General features: G+C 36.4%; 5 protein-coding genes across 5 annotated transcripts; 4 read left to right on the top strand and 1 right to left on the bottom strand.

Moving 5' to 3' along the window:
* Positions 1 to 770: 770 nt before the first annotated feature.
* LOC311269053 (olfactory receptor 52K1-like) lies at positions 771 to 1,798 on the top strand (the record flags this gene model as incomplete). The annotated part of the gene is made up of 1 exon (XM_084373032.1): positions 771 to 1,798. The coding sequence occupies exon 1, from the start codon at positions 815 to 817 to the stop codon at positions 1,796 to 1,798; it is 984 nt and encodes a 327-aa protein (XP_084229158.1). The 5' UTR covers positions 771 to 814.
* A 2,139-nt stretch (positions 1,799 to 3,937) lies between these two features.
* LOC311269052 (olfactory receptor 52K1-like) lies at positions 3,938 to 4,921 on the top strand (the record flags this gene model as incomplete). The annotated part of the gene is made up of 1 exon (XM_084373031.1): positions 3,938 to 4,921. One exon carries the CDS (start codon positions 3,938 to 3,940, stop codon positions 4,919 to 4,921), a length of 984 nt encoding a protein of 327 aa, XP_084229157.1.
* Positions 4,922 to 7,758: 2,837 nt separating this feature from the next.
* Positions 7,759 to 8,742, top strand: LOC311269051 (olfactory receptor 6C4-like; the record flags this gene model as incomplete). Its single annotated transcript, XM_084373030.1, has 1 exon — positions 7,759 to 8,742. One exon carries the CDS (start codon positions 7,759 to 7,761, stop codon positions 8,740 to 8,742), a length of 984 nt encoding a protein of 327 aa, XP_084229156.1.
* Positions 8,743 to 11,003: 2,261 nt separating this feature from the next.
* On the top strand, positions 11,004 to 11,975 carry LOC311269050 (olfactory receptor 6C4-like; the record flags this gene model as incomplete). The annotated part of the gene is made up of 1 exon (XM_084373029.1): positions 11,004 to 11,975. The coding sequence occupies one exon, from the start codon at positions 11,004 to 11,006 to the stop codon at positions 11,973 to 11,975; it is 972 nt and encodes a 323-aa protein (XP_084229155.1).
* A 5,356-nt stretch (positions 11,976 to 17,331) lies between these two features.
* LOC311270033 (olfactory receptor 2AT4-like) lies at positions 17,332 to 20,307 on the bottom strand. Its single transcript, XM_084374654.1, has 2 exons — positions 19,116 to 20,307; positions 17,332 to 18,983 (listed from the first exon to the last, which is right to left on the bottom strand). Exon 2 carries the CDS (start codon positions 18,932 to 18,934, stop codon positions 17,945 to 17,947), a length of 990 nt encoding a protein of 329 aa, XP_084230780.1. The 5' UTR covers positions 18,935 to 18,983; positions 19,116 to 20,307; the 3' UTR covers positions 17,332 to 17,944.
* Between the last annotated feature and the right edge of the window lie 583 nt (positions 20,308 to 20,890).

Here is a 20,890-nt window from a genome sequence, read left to right as displayed (position 1 = left end):
TTGTCTGAGGGCAGGTGAATCCCTCCTGGTCTCAGGGAAGAAGTCGTATTTTTCTGTTTAAAGGCAACATAGTTGGACAAAAGGGAGTCAACTGTCTCTTCTGGGCTCAGGGCAGAAGTTGTTTTGTAGAATTTTTCTCATGCTCTCCCAGGCAAGTTCATAAAATTTGAAATGTGACCAGATGTCTGCGTTTCTTATCTCCTTCTCCTAATGTTTGCCGACAATTAAAGGCAAGAGAGCAAGGTTGCTGCATAACTTTACCAATGTGCTGTCCAGCAGACAATCAACATAGGCTGCAAACTCCTGCAATGCTCTGTTATGAATCGATGCATCATAGAATGCACGAAATTAGATACTTAAAAGAACTGAACACCAGAACAACCTTCCAGGCCCTACACTGTCAGGTGCTTGGGTCTAAAAAATGCTACATCTTCAAATTTACCGGATTGTTATCCCTTCATTGGGCTCAGTAATCATTATCCTCTCACAATGACTTTATATATTCACACATTCAAAACAGTGAGCTAACTGAAAGGTCAAAGACAGAAAGACAATAAAAATTACAAAAATATTTTTTAGACTTTTAATTTAAAGCTGTATCAAAGAATCCTGTGAGTAGATTTCATATATACAATAAATTCATTGGCTCGAAAATGTTTTTGTCTGATGCAATAGATTCAAGGGATTAGACCAAGAGGATGGCAAAACATTTAAAGCTTGTCAGAGCTTCATCATCAGACTGACAACGAGAGAGAAGAGCTTGTGTCTGTCTCCGTTACAGAAGACAGTGCTGACTTACTTGGAAAGTTTTGACATGGAGTTTTTCAACTCTGCTCTTGGAAAAAACATCACCTTTGTGCGTCCTGCATATTTCATCATAAGTGGATTCATTGGCATACCTAACATCAAGTATTATTATGTCTTTCTCTTTTTTGTATATGTTGTATCAGTGCTGGGAAACACAGCTGTAATGGCTGTAATATACCTGGATCATAATCTGAGAGCTCCAAAATATATTGTGGTTTTTAACTTGGCATTGGTGGACCTGTTTGGTAGCTCTGCCCTGGTGCCGAAACTTCTTGACATCTTTCTGTTTGACCATCGCTCCATCCCCTACAACGACTGCTTGACTTTCCTTTTTTTCTGCTACACCTGCCTTTCTATGCAGACTCTTAATCTGGTCGCACTCTGCTATGACAGACTGATAGCTATCATCTTCCCACTGCATTATCAATTGAAGGTGACCCACAGGTTCATGTTTTCTTTGATTGCATCATTCTGGGTCTTGGTCATCACGCTGGTACTCACTGCAGTCGGCTTTCTTACCAGACTTTCCTTCTGTAAGTCTGTAGTGATTAACAGCTATTTCTGTGACCATGGTCAGATATACAAGCTTGCCTGCAATGACAGAAGTCCCAGCTTTGCTCTTGGTATGTCATTACCAGTTCTTCTTCTTTGGCTTCCACTGATGTTCATCTTGTTTAGTTACTTATATATTGCCTACGCATTGTCTAAAGTGGCCACAGTTCAGGAAAGAGTGAAGGCCTTTAAGACCTGCACAGCTCATCTTTCATTAGTGGCAATCTATTTCATCCCAATATTAGTCACATTTACAATGTCTTCGAAAATTCATCCAAACGGCAGAATCATAAACCTGTCTCTGACCTCTGTCTTTCCTCCCATGTTGAACCCAATCATTTATGTTCTGCAGACACAAGAAATCAAAGAATCTGTGAAAAGGCTGTTTAAAATCAGAAAGCAACACAAAATTATGGCAAAGAAAGCAAACATAAAATGATCTTTTGTGTATATTTTCCTTTTCTTCTGTTTGGGACATTAAACATGATAAAATCAATGAAGCAACATCTATTGTAAATACTTTATGTTTAACAATTCATTAGAATGTAATCTGTATGAATGACATCATTATTAACCTTGAAATCAAGCAGGACATTTTTACAAGATTACTGAAAGACAGCACGATATAGTTATAACTAGACAGAATGACACGTAGGACCCACGTTATTGGGACTGTTGTTGTTTGATAGCTGCAAGGTTATAATACTGTAAATACGTTCATGTAATCTGCATGGGTTGTCTTGATTGTATCTGTTTGAGATCTTAAAATGTATTTTGTTTTCTTTCTTCATCTTTTGGGGCGAAATGTAAAACATAGAGAGAAGCTGATTTTTCAGAAAAATGTGTTGCAATGTTTTCCTGCTTTCTTGTGTTAGCTCATAGTAATACCTAATTTAAAAACAAGATCTCATCTTGTAGTTTATTTGTGTGCTTCTCTTTTTTGAATTAATCTTCTGTGTTTTTTAATACTACTTTGCATTAAAACCTCTCCCACCACTCAAGGACACACTGACTTTTGTTGAAGAATTTTATTGTGAAGCAGAAAGTGTAGATTCTGAGAAGCCAGACTTCTTTTTTTGTGATCTTTTTTTGTGAATTCTTGTGAAAAGTGAACAAAAATGTTTTGACATAATTGTCCAGAGATGCTTGTCATCATCAAGGATGGCAGTTTAATTGAGGGTATCTTGATCAATCATGAAGCTAAGTTTAAGTATGTAATTGCAGAATGCATTGATTCATGTTATCTTCGTTGTCCGGAATCCAGTAATGAAGAGAACAGATTTTTATTAAACTATTTTTTGTCGCAGTTTGTAAAGGTTGATGTGTTATATGAAAGCATAACCTGATGTTATGATATATAAGATGTGCAAGAGGCAGTATATCAATAACACAATTAATTGAAGCACATAACCCCATGAGACCCAGCAGAGAGGCTCTGAGATAGAGAGCCTACAGTCACTGTGAAAGTCCATCCTTAACTTAAATCAATAGATGTCGGTTCAAGTTACAGCCTGTTCACGCTCAGGTTAGCTCAGAAGTTTCAAATTCTGTATTAAAATCAAGGAAAACAAAAATGGAAAGGTTCACAGCATTGTCTGATAAAAGTAGGTTATTAATGTGATTGGACCTGAAAACCTGACTGGGCTGATCTTACGGATTTTTTCCAGAACCAGAGCCAGGGCCAGACGCTTACTGTAGGTAAAATAGACACAGGGGATCGACATTGACTTTATTTGACACAAACTCAGAAGAGCAGCTTGATCATGTTTTATGCAGAAAATATGTTCTGGTTTGTCCTTTCAGCTGCTCTATCTCAACTCTGGAGAGTCAACTTTACTTGTTTCTAAATGGTGGTGATTTACTGAGTTTTCTGATGACACCGGTTGCCTTGTTGAAAAAACTATATGAAGCTGCCATTGCCAGGTTAGCTCGGTTAGCCTTGCAGCTAGCAGTCGTATATATGTTGACTCAGCCCTTGGGCACCAGGTGCCAAATATGGCCAAATATATTGGAGGCTGTCTTGCTTCGTCCTGGTCAATATCCCTCACTTGCCTCTTTTTACTGAAGCAAGAAGTGCTCCACCAGCCATTTCATGGGAACTTTAAGTTCAGGTTTATTTGTCATTGTAGGGATTAGAAAATACAGCTGAATGATTAGCCAGAGATATTTAATTATTGTCTCTTCTTGAAATAACGCTATAGAAAACATTGCATCCAATCAGAAAACCAATTGAATGGTCACTGAGTGAAATAAAATTCCAAATATCAAAAAATGTGTCATAAGTATTCTATAGTTATATATTATATCAGTGTATTACATGACTGTAGTCTGTAAGATGGCTTAAAGTGGGTTTGTCTGATGAGCAGTCACTTAGACACAGGGGAAAAGACATTGACCATATATTAGGGAAATACAGAGGTAGACTATTTCTCTTAGTAGCCACTCCCGCCTCAGTTAAACCGCGTTAGACCTCTGTCACCAGAAGGAGAGAGAACCTCCAACACTGTTCTGATGCCGATACAAGGAAGAGTACACTTCTCAACATAAAATACTACACTGTGGACAGTTTTACAAGTAAATGGAGTTCTTCAACTCTGCTCTTGGGAAAAACATCACCTTTGTGCGTCCTGCATATTTCATAATAAGTGGATTCATTGGCATACCTAACATCAAGTATTATTATGTCTTTCTCTTTTTTGTATATGTTGTATCAGTGCTGGGAAACACAGCTGTAATGGCTGTAATATACCTGGATCATAATCTGAGAGCTCCAAAATATATTGTGGTTTTTAACTTAGCATTGGTGGACCTGTTTGGTAGCTCTGCCCTGGTGCCGAAACTTCTTGACATCTTTCTGTTTGACCATCGCTCCATCCCCTACAACGACTGCTTGACTTTCCTTTTTTTCTGCTACACCTGCCTTTCTATGCAGACTCTTAATCTGGTCGCACTCTGCTATGACAGACTGATAGCTATCATCTTCCCATTGCATTATCAATTGAAGGTGACCCACAGGTTCATGTTTTCTTTGATTGCATCATTCTGGGTCTTGGTCATCACGCTGGTACTCACTGCAGTTGGCTTTCTTACCAGACTTTCCTTCTGTAAATCTGTAGTGATTAACAGCTATTTCTGTGACCATGGTCAGATATACAGGCTTGCCTGCAATGACAGAAGTCCCAGCTATGCTATTAGTATGTCATTACCAGTTCTTCTTCTTTGGCTTCCACTGATGTTCATCTTATTTAGTTACTTATATATTGCCTATGCATTGTCTAAAGTGGCCACAGTTCAGGAAAGAGTGAAGGCCTTTAAAACCTGCACAGCTCATCTTTCATTAGTGGCAATCTATTTCATCCCAATATTAGTCACATTTACAATGTCTTCGAAAATTCATCCAAACGGCAGAATCATAAACCTGTCTCTGACCTCTGTCTTTCCTCCCATGTTGAACCCAATCATTTATGTTCTGCAGACACAAGAAATCAAAGAATCTGTGAAAAGGCTGTTTAAAATCAGAAAGCAACACAAAATTATGGCAAAGAAAGCAAACATAAAATGATCTTTTCTATAATTTCCTCTTCTTCTGTTTGGGACATGAAAAATGATAAAATCAACGAAGCAACATCTTTTGTAAATACTTGTTTAACATGAAATTCATTAGAATGTAATCTGTATGAATGACATCATTATTAACCTTGAAATCAAGCAGGACATATTTAAAAGATTACTGAAATCAAATAACTATTTCAAAGACAGCACTGACAGTTATAACTAGACAGAATGACATGTAGGACCCACGTTATTGAGACCGTTGTTGTTTGATAGCTGCAAGGTTATAATACTGTAAATACATTCATGTAATCTGCATGTGTTGTCTTGATTGTATCTGTTTGAGATTTTAAAATGTATTTTGTTTTCTTTCACCTTTTGGGGCAAAATGTAAAACATAGAGAGAAGCTGATTTTTCAGAAAAATGTGTTGCAATCAAATGTTGCAATGTTTTCCTGCTTTCTTGTGGTACCTCATAGTAATACCTAATTTAAAAACAAGATCTCATCTTGTAGCTTTCTTGTTTGCTTCTCTTTTTTGAATTAATCTTCTGTGTTTTTTAATACTACTTTGCATTAAAACCTCTCCCGCCACTCAGGGACACACTGACTTTTGTTGAAGAATTTTATTGTAAAGGAAAGCGTAGATTCTGAGAAGCCAGACTTCTTTTTTTGTGATCTTTTTTTGTGAATTCTTGTGAAAAGTGAACAAAAATGTTTTGACATAATTGTCCAGAGGTGCTTGTCATCATCAAGGATGGCAGTTTAATTGAGGGTATCTTGATCAATCATGAAGCTAAGTTTAAGTATGTAATTGCAGCATGCATTGATTTGTGTTATCTTCGTTGTCCGAAATGCAGTAGGGCAAGGCAAGTTTATTTGTGTGGCACAATTCAGACACAAGGCAACTCAGAGTGCTTTACAGGGGCATAAACATTTCATTAAAATAAATTAAAAATTGCATTTAAAATACATTAAAACAAAACATTAAAACAAGTTAAGAAATAGGAAAGTAGGATTAAATAGAATGGGTTTAAAAGAGACAAGAATAGAAAATAAAAGTCACAATGCAGTTCAAAGCCTTAAAATTGCTTCAGTGAAAATCAGTGGCAAACAGAAAGGTCTTCAGCCTTGATTTAAAAGAGGTGAGAGTTTGTTCCAGATATGTGGCGCATAATAACTGAATGCTGCTTCTCCATGTTTAGTTTTAACTCTAGGGACTGAAAGCAGACTTGTAACCTGACGACCTCAGAGGTCTGGATGGTTCGTAACGTGGCAGCAGATCAGAAATGTATTTTGGCCCGAAACCATTCATTGCTTTATAAACCAACAGAAGGATTTTGAAATCTATTCTTTGACTGATAGGAAGCCAGTGTAAAGATCTGAGAACTGGAGTGATGTGATCTACTTTTTTGGTTCTTGTTAGGACTCGAGCAGCAGCCTTCTGAATCAGCTGCAGCTGCCTGATGGATTTTTTAGAGAGTCGTGTAAAGATACCTTTACAGTAGTCGAGTCTGCTGAAGATAAGTAATAGCTAAGTAATGAAGAGAACAGATTTTTATTAAGCAATTTTTTGTCGCAGTTTGTAAAGGTTGATGTGTTATATGTATGAAAGCAGAACCTGATGTTATGATATATAAGATGTGCAGGAGGCAGTATATCATTAACACGATTAATTGAAGCACATAACCCCATGAGACCCAGCAGAGAGGCTCTGAGATAGAGAGCCTACAGTCACTGTGAAAGTCCATCCTTAACTTAAATCAGTAGATGTCGGTTCAAGTTACAGCCTGTTCAAGCTCAGGTTAGCTCAGAAGTTTCAAATTCTGTATTTAAATCAAGGAAAACAAAAATGGAAAGGTTCACAGCATTGTCTGATAAAAGTAGGTTATTAATGTGATTGGACCTGAAAACCTGACTGGGCTGATCTTATGGATTTTTTCCAGGACCAGAGCCAGGGCCAGACGTTTAGGTAAAATAGACACGGTATCTACATTGACCTTATTTGACACAAACTCAGAAGAGCAGCTTGATCATGTTTTATGCAGAAAATATGTTCTGGTTTTGTCCTTTCAGCTGCTCTATCTCAACTCTGGAGAGACAACTTTACTTGTTTCTAAATGGTGGTGATTTATTGAGTTTTCTGATGACACCGGTTGCCTTGTTGCAAAAACTAAATGAAGCTGCCATTGCCAAGTTAGCTCGGTTAGCCCTGCACCTAGCAGTCGTATATGTTGACTCAGCCCTTGGGCACCATTGCCAAATATGGCCTATTATATTGGAGGCTGTCTTGCTTCGTCCTGGTCAATATCCCTCACTTGCCTCTTTTTACTGAAGCAAGAAGTGCTCCACCAGCCATTTCATGGGAACTTTAAGTTCAGGTTTATTTGTCATTATAGGGATTAGAAAATACAGCTGAATGATTAGCCAGAGATATTTAATTATTGTCTCTTCTTGAAATAACTCTATAGAAAAAACTGCATCCAATCAGAAAACCAATTGAATGGTCACTGAGTGAAATAAAATTCCAAAAATCAAAAAATGTGTCATAAGTACTCTATAGTTATATATTATATCAGTGTATTACATGACTGTAGTCTGTAAAATGGCTTAAAGTGGGTTTGTCTGATGAGCAGTCACTTAGACACAGGGGAAAAGACATTGACCATATATTAGGGAAATACAGAGGTAGACTATTTCTGTTTGCAGCTACTCCCGCCTCAGTTAAACCGCGTTAGACCTCTGTCACCAGAAAGAGAGGGACCCTCCAACACTGTTCTGATGCCGATACAAGGACGAGGACACTTCTCAACATAAAATACTACACTGTGGACAGTTTTACAAGTAAATGGAGTTCTTCAACTCTGCTCTTGGGAAAAACATCACCTTTGTGCGTCCTGCATATTTCATAATAAGTGGTTTATCCGGTATCCCAAATATACATCATTACTATGTCTTTCTCTTCTTTGTTTATATTGTTTCAGTGCTGGGAAACGCTATTGTAATGGCTGTAATAATCTTAGATCATAATCTGAGGAGTCCAAAATATATTGCAGTTTTTAATCTAGCATTTGTGGACCTGTTTGGTAACTCTGCTCTGGTGCCGAAGCTCCTCGACATCTTTTTGTTTAACCATCGCTACATCTCCTACAACAACTGTCTGACTTTCCTTTTTTTCTGCTACACCTGCCTTTCTATGCAGTCATTTAACCTGGTTGCACTCTCCTATGACAGACTGATAGCCATCACTTTCCCACTGCATTATCGAGTGATGGTGACGCACAGGTTCATGTTCTGTATGATTGCATCTTTCTGGGTGTTTATTATACTTGCTGTACTTATTGCAGTTTGCCTCCTGACAAGACTTTCCTTCTGTGATTCTGTGGTTATTAACAGCTATTTCTGTGACCATGGTCAGATATACCGGCTGGCTTGTAATGACCATTTCCCCAATTATGCCATTAGCTGTTTGTACCCAGTTCTTATATTTTGGCTTCCACTTGTTTTCATCTTGTTAAGTTACCTATATGTTTGCTGTTCTTTGGCTAAAGTGGCCACAGTTCAAGAAGGACTGAAGGCCTTTAAAACATGCATAGGTCATCTGTTATTAGTGGCAATCTATTTCATCCCACTGTTAATTACATTTACATTAATGGAAAAAATTCATCCAAACGCCAGAATCATAAACCTGTCTCTGACCTCTGTCTTTCCTCCAATGTTGAACCCAATCATTTATGTTCTGCAGACCCAAGAAATCAAAGAATCTGTGAAAAGGTTATTAAAGATCGGAAGAAAAAACAAAATAACTGTGAAAAAAATAATCATAATGTGACATTTTTTTTGTTGTTTTATTTACAGTAAGTTGGCAATAGTAAAGCTTTTCTTATTATTATTACTATTCTTTCTAACATCACCCAAATTGACTATGAATTAACTAAATATAATTTATATTTTAATACATTTGAAAATCAGGCATATATTTTTTTGTAACAACTCTTGAAATCAATCTTTTTTTTTTTTAAAGCTAACACCCACTAATGTAAGACTGTTGTGTCTGGCTACATGATTGAAGCTCCATCCAAGAAGAACTGATTTCAAAGAAAGCAACTGTTAGATTTTATAGTTTTGATAGGAATGTCTAAAGACATATGATGCATCTATTAAGATTTGTGTAGTTGTAGAAAATCCTTAAAGCTAGACCTTTTTGATCTACAAAGTTTTCAGCATTGTCAAAAGTAATTGTGGCAGAAAGTGAAAAATGACCGTGAATATAATTTTTTACCAAGTGTTTCTTTATTTGTTTATTAAAAATCAGATTTGTTCTTTGTGCTGTTTATTTTTTATTTCTAAAAGGGTTTAAAATCAAAAGCAGCGTTCACTGAAACTGTTGAGATAACCTGTAAGTCTGCATTCTGTCTCTATGCATGTGACCCAGTTGGAGTATCACTTCTACTGTGGAAGTTAATTTTGTATTAATTTCTATCTTTGTTGAAAAGTCAATACCATTTAAAGAAGTTGAATTTTAAAATCAATGATATCTTGTTTATCCTAACAAATGTTGTGTTGTTTCTCAGAATGCTTAAATGCTCTTTTTACATCTAGAAAAATAGATTTGCAATTGCTTTTGTTTAATTGTTTTAACCCTAACCCTTAATTATTTTACTGGACTGCTGGAGATTGTGTCAGGAAAATGGCCTGACAGATTGGGGACAATATTTAGTGAAAGGCTGCAGGATGAACTCAAACCTCGGCTCAGCTTTTGTACATGGGTAGCACACACCAAATGAGCTATCAGGGTGCTATTTGCTATTGTGATGTAGATTTTATTCATTTTTAATTTATAATATTTATTTTGAAAAAATAATAATAATAATAATAAACACTTAATAATTTTTTAATGTAACATCTTTCACATCTCATCTTTGAATTTGGAATTTTTAAAAAAAAATGACAGTATAAATATTTTAAAAAATTATACTAATTAAAATAAAATAAATTATGGTAGAAATCAGTGTGATATCATTATTATTATCTGATTATTAAAACTGTTGTAATGCCTACAGCTGACATTACTTTCTTGTTCTTATAAGAACATGAAAGTAATGGCAGCTCTAGATCATAGCGCCTCATAAATTTCACATTTTTGATATATAATGTTATTTTTTATTAATGATAGTAAAGTCAAGTCAATTTAATTTATTTAGCCAAGAATCACAAATCACAAGGGCTTTACAATCTGTAACACATTCGCACCTTCAATGCAGATAATGGAAAATTTTGCGAACAACTAAAATCATGAGAGAATCCCTAAGGAGAAAAAAACAAACAATAGTAGTTCAATGCAAGCAGATATTGTAATAATGGTTGAAAAGTCATGAAGCTCTACTGTTAGAATCAATAATGTGTTAATATACATCTGAAAAACTATTGGTCAAAGGTCCATTTTGTAAAAAAGTTGATTTTTGAGTCTCATTCCCAACTCATCAATTACGACATTCTTACAAAATGGACGTAAATTAATTTAAGATGATGCTCAAGACTTTAACTATCATCCAAATACATGATGGTAAAACTGTCTGTTTAATCACCCATTTGAAACCACTTAATGTACAGTTCCTTGTGCTGGTGCCTCAGTTGAACTGTGATTTCTCTTCACAACAGTCAAACTCAAAATATACAAAAACAAATGAACTCAAAATAGAAAGTGTCACCCAAAGAAGTGCAATATGTTACGTGTTTCTCATATCTTTTTAATTCTGTTTTGCTTATTTTGAATAACATATAGAGCGCCTCAAATGGACCATCATCATCAGTATCAGCATCATCAGTCTGAAACACCCCCATGTAGGGCCTCTGGCTCAGGTAGAGAAACTGTTACACAGGGGAACAGACAGTGTGCTATAGCTGACAGAGACACAGAAGATCACTTCTAACTTGCAATTAAAGCCCTTGCACCGGAAAGAAGGAGAGGGAGAGGAGCTTACCTCAGTCTACATAAGACAACGCAGGACTCTGACTGAGTCACAGGAGGGGACAGGACTCTACATGAAGCACTGCCCTCCAAACAGTAAAACATTGACATTTTGGCTTTAAATGGAGTTTTTCAACTCAGCTCTAGGAAGAAACATCACCTTTGTGCGTCCTGAATATTTTATAATAAGTGGTTTTATTGGCATACCTTATATTAAGTATTACTACATCTTTCTGCTTTTTGTTTATATTGTTTCAGTGATGGGAAATATGACTGTGATGACTGTAATTATCTTGGATCACAACCTGAGAGCTCCAAAATATATAGCAGTTTTTAGTCTAGCTTTTGTGGACCTGTTTAGTAGTTCTTCCCTGGTGCCAAAGGTTATTGACATCTTTCTGTTTAACCATCGCTACATTCCTTACAACGACTGCTTGACTTTTTTTTTTTTCTGCTTCATCTGCATTTCGATGCAGTCTTTCAATCTGGCTGCACTCGCCTATGACAGACTGATAGCTATCATCTTCCCTCTGCATTATCAAGTGAAGGTGACCAACAGGTTCATGCTGTCTTTGATTGCATCTTTCTGGGTCTTGGTCATCACGCTGATACTCATTGCAGTGGGCTTTCTTACGAGACTCTCCTTCTGTAAGTCTGTGGTTATTAAGAGCTATTACTGTGACCATGGCCCAATATACCGTCTTGGCTGCAACGATGTTACTCCCAGTTATTTAATTGCTAGTTCCCTATCAAATTTAGTTCTTTGGATCCCACTAGTATTTATCTTGGCAAGTTACTGCGGCATTGGCTATGCTTTGACAAAAATTTCCACAGCTAAGGAAAGAGTGAGGGCCTTCAAAACCTGCACAGGCCACCTTTCATTAGTGGCAATCTATTACCTGCCCATCATATTTGTATATCGTTTTTGGGCATCAATACATCCAAATGCTAGGATCATAAATCTGTCTTTGGCCACTGTCATCCCTCCCATGTTGAACCCATTCATTTATGTTCTGCAGACACAAGAAATCAAACAATCTTTGAAAAAGTTGTTGAAAATCAGAGGACAATCCAAAATTGCAACAAAAAATTAAAACGTATTTAGACTTCAGTTTTTGTACTGCATGATCACAGCTATGTTGAAAGAGATTTCAACACCATACAAACAGAGGTAGTCTGAATGAACTTAATTTTTTGTTTGTTTGTGATTATGTTCTGCAGACACAAGAAATCAAACAATCTTTGAAAAAGTTGTTGAAAATCGGAGGACAATCCAAAATTGCAACAAAAAATTAAAACGTATTTAGATTTCAGTTTTTGTATTGCATGATCACAGCTATGTTGAAAGAGATTTCAACACATTATTGTTTGTTTGTGATTGTGTGCAGAATAATTATATCTTGATTTTTTTCTTTTTAAGATAGTTTCCCTCGGAATTGAACTATCCATGCTGTGAGCACACAATTAACATGTGTTTCCTACGATGTATAAGCCCAGTGAGAAGACTTGAGTCTCTGCTTGTGCAAAGAATTACTGCATTCAACAGAACGACTGCATAGACAGACAGTGAATTAAAAATTGAGGTTGACATATTGTACATAAGTGCATCTCAATATGAAACAAAATTATTGTTTTCCTTCCCAACAATTGCAAAAGTTATATCAGAAACCCAGCATCCCTAATTTATGTTTATCTTTTTTTAGAAAATCATGTGAATAAGTATTACTCATTGCTTCTTTTCTTAAGTTGAGTGTTATGTAGTTATTTAAGGGCTAATGTATGTTCATTAAAGCAATTCATTGTGTGACATGCATGTGCTGTTGTCTCACACAGGGTACTGCAGCCTACAACAAAATTCTCACCTGCCCCTCAGGGCCTCCGTATATCATGACATTATGTCATTGAAATTAAAAACCATGTACAAATGTAGTTATGAACTTCTAAAATAAGTGACTAAAGTATTTAATGTGACATAAGATTGTTTGTCAAATGTTATCATGTTGGAGCATACTCTAACATCTGGAAATATATCTTGTATTTATTTTCACATCTTACAATAACACCTAATCTGTTTTGTTGTTTGTGGTTTGATTGGTCATGCATATCACTCTGATGGTACTACCATCGAATCTCAACAGTTTTCTGTTTTCAAGTTATCAGATGTACTTTTGTCTTCTGATAACTGAACAAACTAATGTTTTTTGGTGTTTATTAAATTTAAGTAAAAAAAGATTCAAACAACTATACTAACTAAATTTTTGTGTTTTAAATTTTGCAATAAATACACTCCATTGTTTGACATTTATGATGTGTTTTCAGAATACATTTTTTATGTATGTATTAAAATATTATTTTTCATAGTGAATGACGTTTAGACTTCAGAACAGATCAACATATGTGAACAAGATAAAGTCAGTCAGGTGTAAAGCTGGTGAAATAAAGAATAATTATCTTTTAAAATTTCTATTTGGCCACATTTAATTTTGTAAAGACATATTTGTTGTAGCTCTGAGTGGCACCTCCTGAATTTCTTCTTTAGAAGAACTGTAACTGTAGTGAACTGTAATAAGTTACAGAAAAAATAAGCAGGGCTCAAGTGAGAAGTCAGCCCTACAGTAATGGTCTCTTTATACACAAGTTTACAGAAATTGGGGAAGTTCCAGAGAGGGGCTTATACCTGCAAGCTTCAGGCTCATGAGCTGCTTTGAGTTCTTATTTATAAACAAGGTGTCGTGTCAGTCCCTGATATATGAGACCAATTGTCATCTTAGACTTTGGATATTGATATATGTTGATGTGGCACAAGTGTTGTCTTTTCCTGGTTTTAAAGGCTGCACTACAGTAAAGTGATGATGTTTTCTGAATTGAGACAGTTCTATTTGTTCTAATACTTACCTTTAACCACTTAGTCATTATATCCACATTACTGTTGATTATTTAACAAAAATCTCATTGTTTTGATATTTCAGAAAGCACCAAAACTCATATATTGTAACAATATATCAAGGTATTTTTTCATAAATATTGTGATATTTGATTCTATCGCCCGATCCAAACATTTATGAAGTGCTTAAGAGGAGTTTTCAAAACATCCAAATATATTTATAAATATTGTGTATCACAATATAGCTACCTTAAAATATTGTGACGTCCAGGCCTTGTGTCTGGTCTTGGCTGATATTTGTCTGTGCAACTGTTTTGAAGGAGGCAGTCACACTACACTAATCATAAATCCACTTCCATTAAAATCCATGCAAAGGTCAGAAGCAAAAGTTACTACATCCATATTCAAGATGTTTTACAGATGTACATTGTCTTGACAAGAGGAGGCTATAGGCTCGAGATGAAACATGAAGGAGTCTTGCACCATCTAGTGGTTATTGCATGCACTTTACTGGAGCACTGGATTAGAGTTGAAACTCATAAACCAAAACAGAGACAGGATGGTTCTACTTTGTCACTATTTTAGCATAAGCATCTACATATCTGATCTTTAGGTCTTATTCCCTGCATGTGTATTTAATTTTATAATTAATTAGCTAGACATATGTAATGTTTTGCATTTAAAGGGCTGTATAATGACATGCCCTGCTTTATCAGTATCCGGTGTCCAGAACAAGATGATTTTTGTTCTGAGACTGATGAAAATAAGACCAGGACTTATGCTTTTGTACTAGCTGTGATCTGTGTCATAGTAATTACAAACCATTTTTCATCTCACCTGGGTTACAAATGCTTAGCTGCCTCTGCCTTTTTAGTTAACAGGGTTTTAAGGTATAGGATGGTTTCACATGTAATTTAAGGGGATGATTTATTGAAAAAGGTTGTAGGAGAAAACGACTCATAATATTTCCAAATAGCTAACCTTAAGAGAAAGTTATTCAGAATGTGATTAATGTTTCTCCCCTTATGCTTCTCTGATCACCCTACTGTTATATCTACACTATCAGTTATTAATACATAGAGGATATGCAGTATTTGGGCAGAGAATGAAACACATGTCAAATAAGGATATTGATCATGCAGCAAATAAAAGAGACAGATGGACTGACCCATCTAATCTGGCAAAACAGAACTTGCTGCTTAGTGGCTAATGTATTTTCTTAGTTTTTCATGGAGTGCTGTTACAGATTATTAAAGATGGAGTGTAATTCATGGCACAGCTTGCACTGTACACATAATCCCACTAGAGGGCATGCACTCATCTTATAACCACAGTGTAGTTTTTGTCCTGTCTGATGTATGTTTCATTCAGCACATCTCTTTTTACAAGATCTGACAGAGGTATCTGCTGTAGTTCACTATTCTCAAGAACATAATGTAAATATACTTGGTGTACAAATGTTAAATATATCAATTCACTTAGTGCAGCATTAATCAGAGTTCAGTGCATGTGAATTAAATTGCCCAACCCGATGAGAATGACCTCTGATCTCTTGTGAAACAATGACCTAATCAGGACCATCAGCAGTTTAATCACACATCTGCTTGGTTGCATGAAACTCAGAGGAGTGAATATGATTTATCATTACTGTGTGATCATGATGCTTATTTAGATGTAAATATATATTTGATTTTCCAACACAGGCTCTGTATAAATAAGTCAGACGTTACCAAACATTTTGTGAACTTTTTAGGCACAAATGAAACTATATTAATGACGTTATGTGCCAATTTTATTTTTCCTGACCAGTGCCAGGGCTCTGGTTTTGATCTCTTTAGTTTTCAGAGAATATACGATAGGACTGATGCAGGGTGGGAGGCAAGAGGCCAGTGACAGGCTCAGCACGCACACGCTGGTCCGGGTCGATGGATCCCACATAAAGCCTGACTAAGAATATGACGAATATGGGAATGTAAAATACAGCAACAAGGATGAAGTGCTCAATGCAAGTGGTGAGAGCCTTTATTCCACTGCTGACCGATTTCATGCTGAACACTAAAAATAAAAGATGAAGTAGACATTGATGAAGGGAAATGTCTCAAATCCGATGACATAGAAGCCTGGAGGATGAATGATAAAAGGGTTGTTTAAAACAGTCCTGAGAAAAGACATCACTGAACTCCACAGCCTGTGTGTTGGAGGCTTATAAATGAAATAAACAATTTTCATTTCATTCTGATGAAACACACTCAAACCAAACAGTATCTACAGTTTATATTCTCAGCAAGTCACACATGAATCAAATATTAATGTGCCACAAGTCAGTCAGTGGAGCTTACAAGGATTTTCTGTGAGGAATCCTTTGGCTCCGACTTGTATGCAGCATGCAGGTGGCTGCATTTGTGAATTGTGGACAGTGACAATTATACTCTGAGAGGTTGGCGGCCCTGTGCTCTGTGTAGTCTGTGTGTTGGAGGACAGCCTCTGCTCTCCAGTCTGACGAAGAGAAAAACATATAATTTGTAAAATTTGTATGCCAGTCTGATGAGCACATTCACTTTTTAATATGCTGTAGACCAGTGCTGTGGCTTACCTGATGTTCTCTTAGAGATTGTTTAGCAGCTCTGTTAGATGCTGCATCTAAAAGCAGCAAACAGACGACTGCAGGTCTGACCTGTGACACACTGAAATACTATCCTCATTGATCTCTTGAGAGAAAGCTTCCAGCTGATACTGAGAAATAATTTCTTTCAATGCCCCAATAATGACAGCATCCATGATGAGCAGGGTTGCAGCTGACTCTAATCTCAAAACAAACATAAAAATGACTGTTTTGATGATGATTTAGTGAATTCAGTCACCCTGCCTCCCTGATTGCCATGGCCTCAGTGACCTCTTAAACAGACATGCATTTATAAACAAACATGCATTTACTGTTTGAGACTAATTACCTCTTTTGCACCTATTAAAAAGTTTAACAATGAAATCTTTGCCAGTAAACAAGTACTGGTGGGGCATTAATTAAGTAGGTACAGCAACTAAGTACACATTTTTTTAAGTATTGTACTTTTCTTTGCATGTTACTTCCTACTTCTACTCCACTACAACTTAGAGGGAAATATTGTACTTTTTACTTAACTAAATATAAGTAAGTAGACATCGTCGTTACATTTCAAATTAAGATTCGTACACACAATACAAATGACGAAATATGATGTTTTGTTGTTATCAAACCACACAACAGTTTGTACAAGTTAAGCCTAAGTGTAGCTTTTTATTACTTTAATGATTTTAATTAATTTTTTTAATCATTTTCAGGTTTGTAGGATTGGTTGGACAAAACAAGCATTGTGAAGGTGTCACCTTGAACATTTTCTCACTATATTCAGAAGTTTTACAAGCCAAGCAGATGAATCCATTATGAAAATAGTCTTTATCTTCAGTCCTAAAACTGTTCAAAATGTGCTCCACCTCAACCAACTACAACAGAAAAACCCTCATTTTTAATAAATTCATGACTTAATAACTTAATAATATAATAACATAGCAGTCACAAGGAACAGGTGTCTGCATTATATGCTTTTACTTTGAATACTATGAGTACATTTTCCAGATTATAATTACATACTTTTACTCAAATAACATTTTTGATGCAGGACTTTTACTCAGAGTATGGTATCAGTACTTTAGTGGAGTAAGGGACATGAATACTTCCTCCACTGATGCAGAAAAAGTGTGTGAAGTGTCACTGATGAAGTACAGTAAAAGCTGAGTATACAGTTATGTCACTTAGAATGATCAGGATTTTCAAAATAAATTCAGTGTCTGTAAAAACAAAGATGTGTAGGATAATAGAAGACATTTTTTTCAACATGCATGGAGTACAACTACTACAACTACAACTACTAGATGTTACATAAAAGTGGTAAAATGATAGTCCAATTATTATTTTATGAAGTTTAAGACCTTGAGTGATCATTTGACTCACTACGGCCCAATAAGCGGGGAAGCATCAGTGTATTACACATATCATGTTTATGTTAAATTGTCTGCAGCACTGTACCCTGTTCATAACTTTCATGACACTGACAACCTCATATTAAATCCAACTGACCCATATTATTATGACAGTACACATTTCAGGGTCTTTACTCACTGTACTGACATATTTTTCCTAAATTATTTCTGTGTTTTATTTTGCCTTTTTTGTTGCATGCCAATTCTGTTTTTCTTCACCAGTGCCAGGGCTCTGACTTTGATCTCTTTAGTTTTCAAAGAATACACAATAGGGTTGATGCAGGGTGGGAGGCAAGAGGCCAGCGACAGGCTCAGCACACGCTGGTCCGGGTCAATGAGACGCAGATAAAACCCAGCAGTAAAAATGGTAATGAGAGGAATGTAAAACACAGCAACAAGGATGAGATGCTCAATGCAAGTGGTCAAAGCTTTCACCCGATTGTCTAAAGATTTCATCCTGAACACAGTCACCAAGATGATGACGTAAGACAGGAGAATAAAAATACAGGGTCCCACCAGGATCAGAAGACTGAGAGAAGAAGCTGCAGACCACTGCATTGTGAAATCATTACAAGCCAGTCTGAACACAGGCGCATAGTCACAGAAATAGCTGAACACCCTGACAGAATTACAAAAAGACAGTCGAGTCATTATACCTGTCGCAAATGCTGTTACTCCGAGAGCAAAACACCAAGTCAGGCAGACAATACAGGACATACTCAGCACTGTGTTGATTGAGTTGTGATGCAGAGGGAAACATATTGCGATCAACCTGTCATAGGCAAGCACAGCGAGTGCATATGACTCCAATGATACAAACATATAGTATACATGCATTTGTACCAAACACAGGTTGAATGGAACAAAGTTATCTTTAACCAGGAATATCTTTATCATGCCTGGAATGGTACATGTGTTCAGGATTACATCAATCATTGCGAGGTTGGCCACAGCCAGAAATTTTGGAGTGTGTAAACAACGATTAAAGACAATTACACAGATCACCAAACTATTAAAGAGCACTGTCACCACATAAACAAAAGCTAGAAAGATGAAGTATACATTGATGTAGGGAAATGTCTCAAATCCGATGATATAGAAGCCTGGAGGATGAATGAGAGAGTCGTTTAAAACAGTCCTGAGAAAAGGCATCACTGAACTCCACAGCCTGTGTGTTGGAGGACAGCCTCTGCTCTCCAGTCTAAAGAACAGGGAAATTGAATCATACGTATAATCACATCACATTTATAATCTTTATGCCAGTTTGAAGAGCGCATTCAAATTTAGCAGTATACAGAATATATTCCCAGTAAGCTAGAAGACTGTGGCTCACCTGATGTTCACTTAGAGATTGTTTAGCAGCAGCTCTGTTAGATGTATCCAAAAGCAGCAAACAGACGACTGCAGGTCTGACGTGTGTACACACTGAAATACTGTCCTCATTGATCTCTTGAGATAACGAAAAATCTGTATGCATTACCCATTAATGACATCATCCATCCATAATTAGCAGGGTTGTACTGTAACTTTTTTGTGCTCAAAACAAACATCTAATTATTGTTTTGATAATGACACAGTGAATTTCACGACTCAGAACACGCCTTTAAAAAACATGGATTCAGTTAAAGCTTTAATTTCTTGTAGAAGCAAGAGGGAACAATACCAGGTGCTCTAGTTTGTGAAGTAGTAAACTCTAGGTGAATGCAAGGTGATCTTGAAATAAAACTTATCAACTTAGAAAAAGAAGACACATGGGCTTACTTCAGGCACACTCACACTCCTCTTTCCAGTTGTGCTCTGAGACACCCAGTGTGTGTCTGGAGTAAGCCCATGTGTTTCCTTCAATTTCTTGTATTGTAGACCATAGACGCCTCACAGTGGTTTAATAAAAGAAACATCAGAGAATTTAAATTCACTGATACTGGAATGGAATCAGTGATTCTATAATTCAACAACTAGTATCCATGCTAAATCCTAAAATCAACTGAGATTCATTTGAGATCTGTTAGCTGCTTTTGTTTGGAGATAATGTGTTGATGAAATATTTCTCAATGACACCATTAAGCCCCTAAAATATGAGTAGTATAAATGTATATTAAGAAATCTGTTTACTAGATATATTTCCCTTTATACTAATGAAATATGCATTATTGCCTGACAAATTTAAAACAAAATGAATACTGGATCCATACTGGATTTTAAGCAGATCAACAAAGTAAAAAGATAAGGGTTTTTTTTCCATCAACAAAGCACAAATAATTATTTTTGTTCCTTCCTTAAAGTTGTTTGTTTGTTTTTTTAAGATCAGTAGTGACCAAGATCAAGATATGTACTGAGCAGGACAGTTTACAATAAACAAAATTAATCTTGCAGCGCTCTCTGGTGAACAAACTGTATAATAAAGACACTTCTTAAATGAATGTCCAAAACAGGATGTTGTAGCTGCTTATACTTGTTTATTTCCCCTGAATAATTAGATTATGTACAGTCTTTACATCTCTAGTATGAGTGTGGGGTGTTGTTATTCAGCTGGGAGCAGACTGAGTGGAGGCCGTCTGCTGCTTCCTCAGCTGTTCTTTCCGAGCATTTTGGAAGTTCATCATGCAGTCTTTGAAAGTCTGGACCTGGCTCTGGCACACTCTCCAGTCCTGGTGTTCAGCCATGCACTCCTGCACTGCATAGTGTAGCTCAGCACAGCCAGTGCGGGATATCATCCGTTCAACAGGGTCATCCTCGTCATCGTCTTTACGGCTGCGGTCATGGGGTGAAGGGGACGCCATCCTGTTTCAATGCACGGTGCTGACTCAGCGGGTCTGCAGAGGATGACACATGATGTTATTAATAAACAAGTGATAATACAGTTTAAGAGACAACCACAGAACATCTCGGAGTTCCTTCAGCATGCCTTTGCTGTTCCGGCCTGGTAGTAGTTAAACTTGTCTCAAAATCTCCATCTGCAGTAATTTAACTAGTTTAAAATAGTATTTTTGAGAATTTTGAGAGAGCTTATTTAGACACTGGATAAGTTACTGCTCCATTTCATCAGTAATTATATGTTACTTTATAGTTTTCATCATATTTTCTCATCTTGATCATCATCATAGTCGT

Source organism: Pagrus pagrus (assembly GCF_965226575.1).
Source record: "Pagrus pagrus genome assembly, chromosome: 14".
Lineage (NCBI taxonomy): Eukaryota > Metazoa > Chordata > Actinopteri > Spariformes > Sparidae > Pagrus > Pagrus pagrus.
Note: the sequence above shows the minus strand (reverse complement) of the source record. Positions and strands in the feature narration are given on the sequence as shown.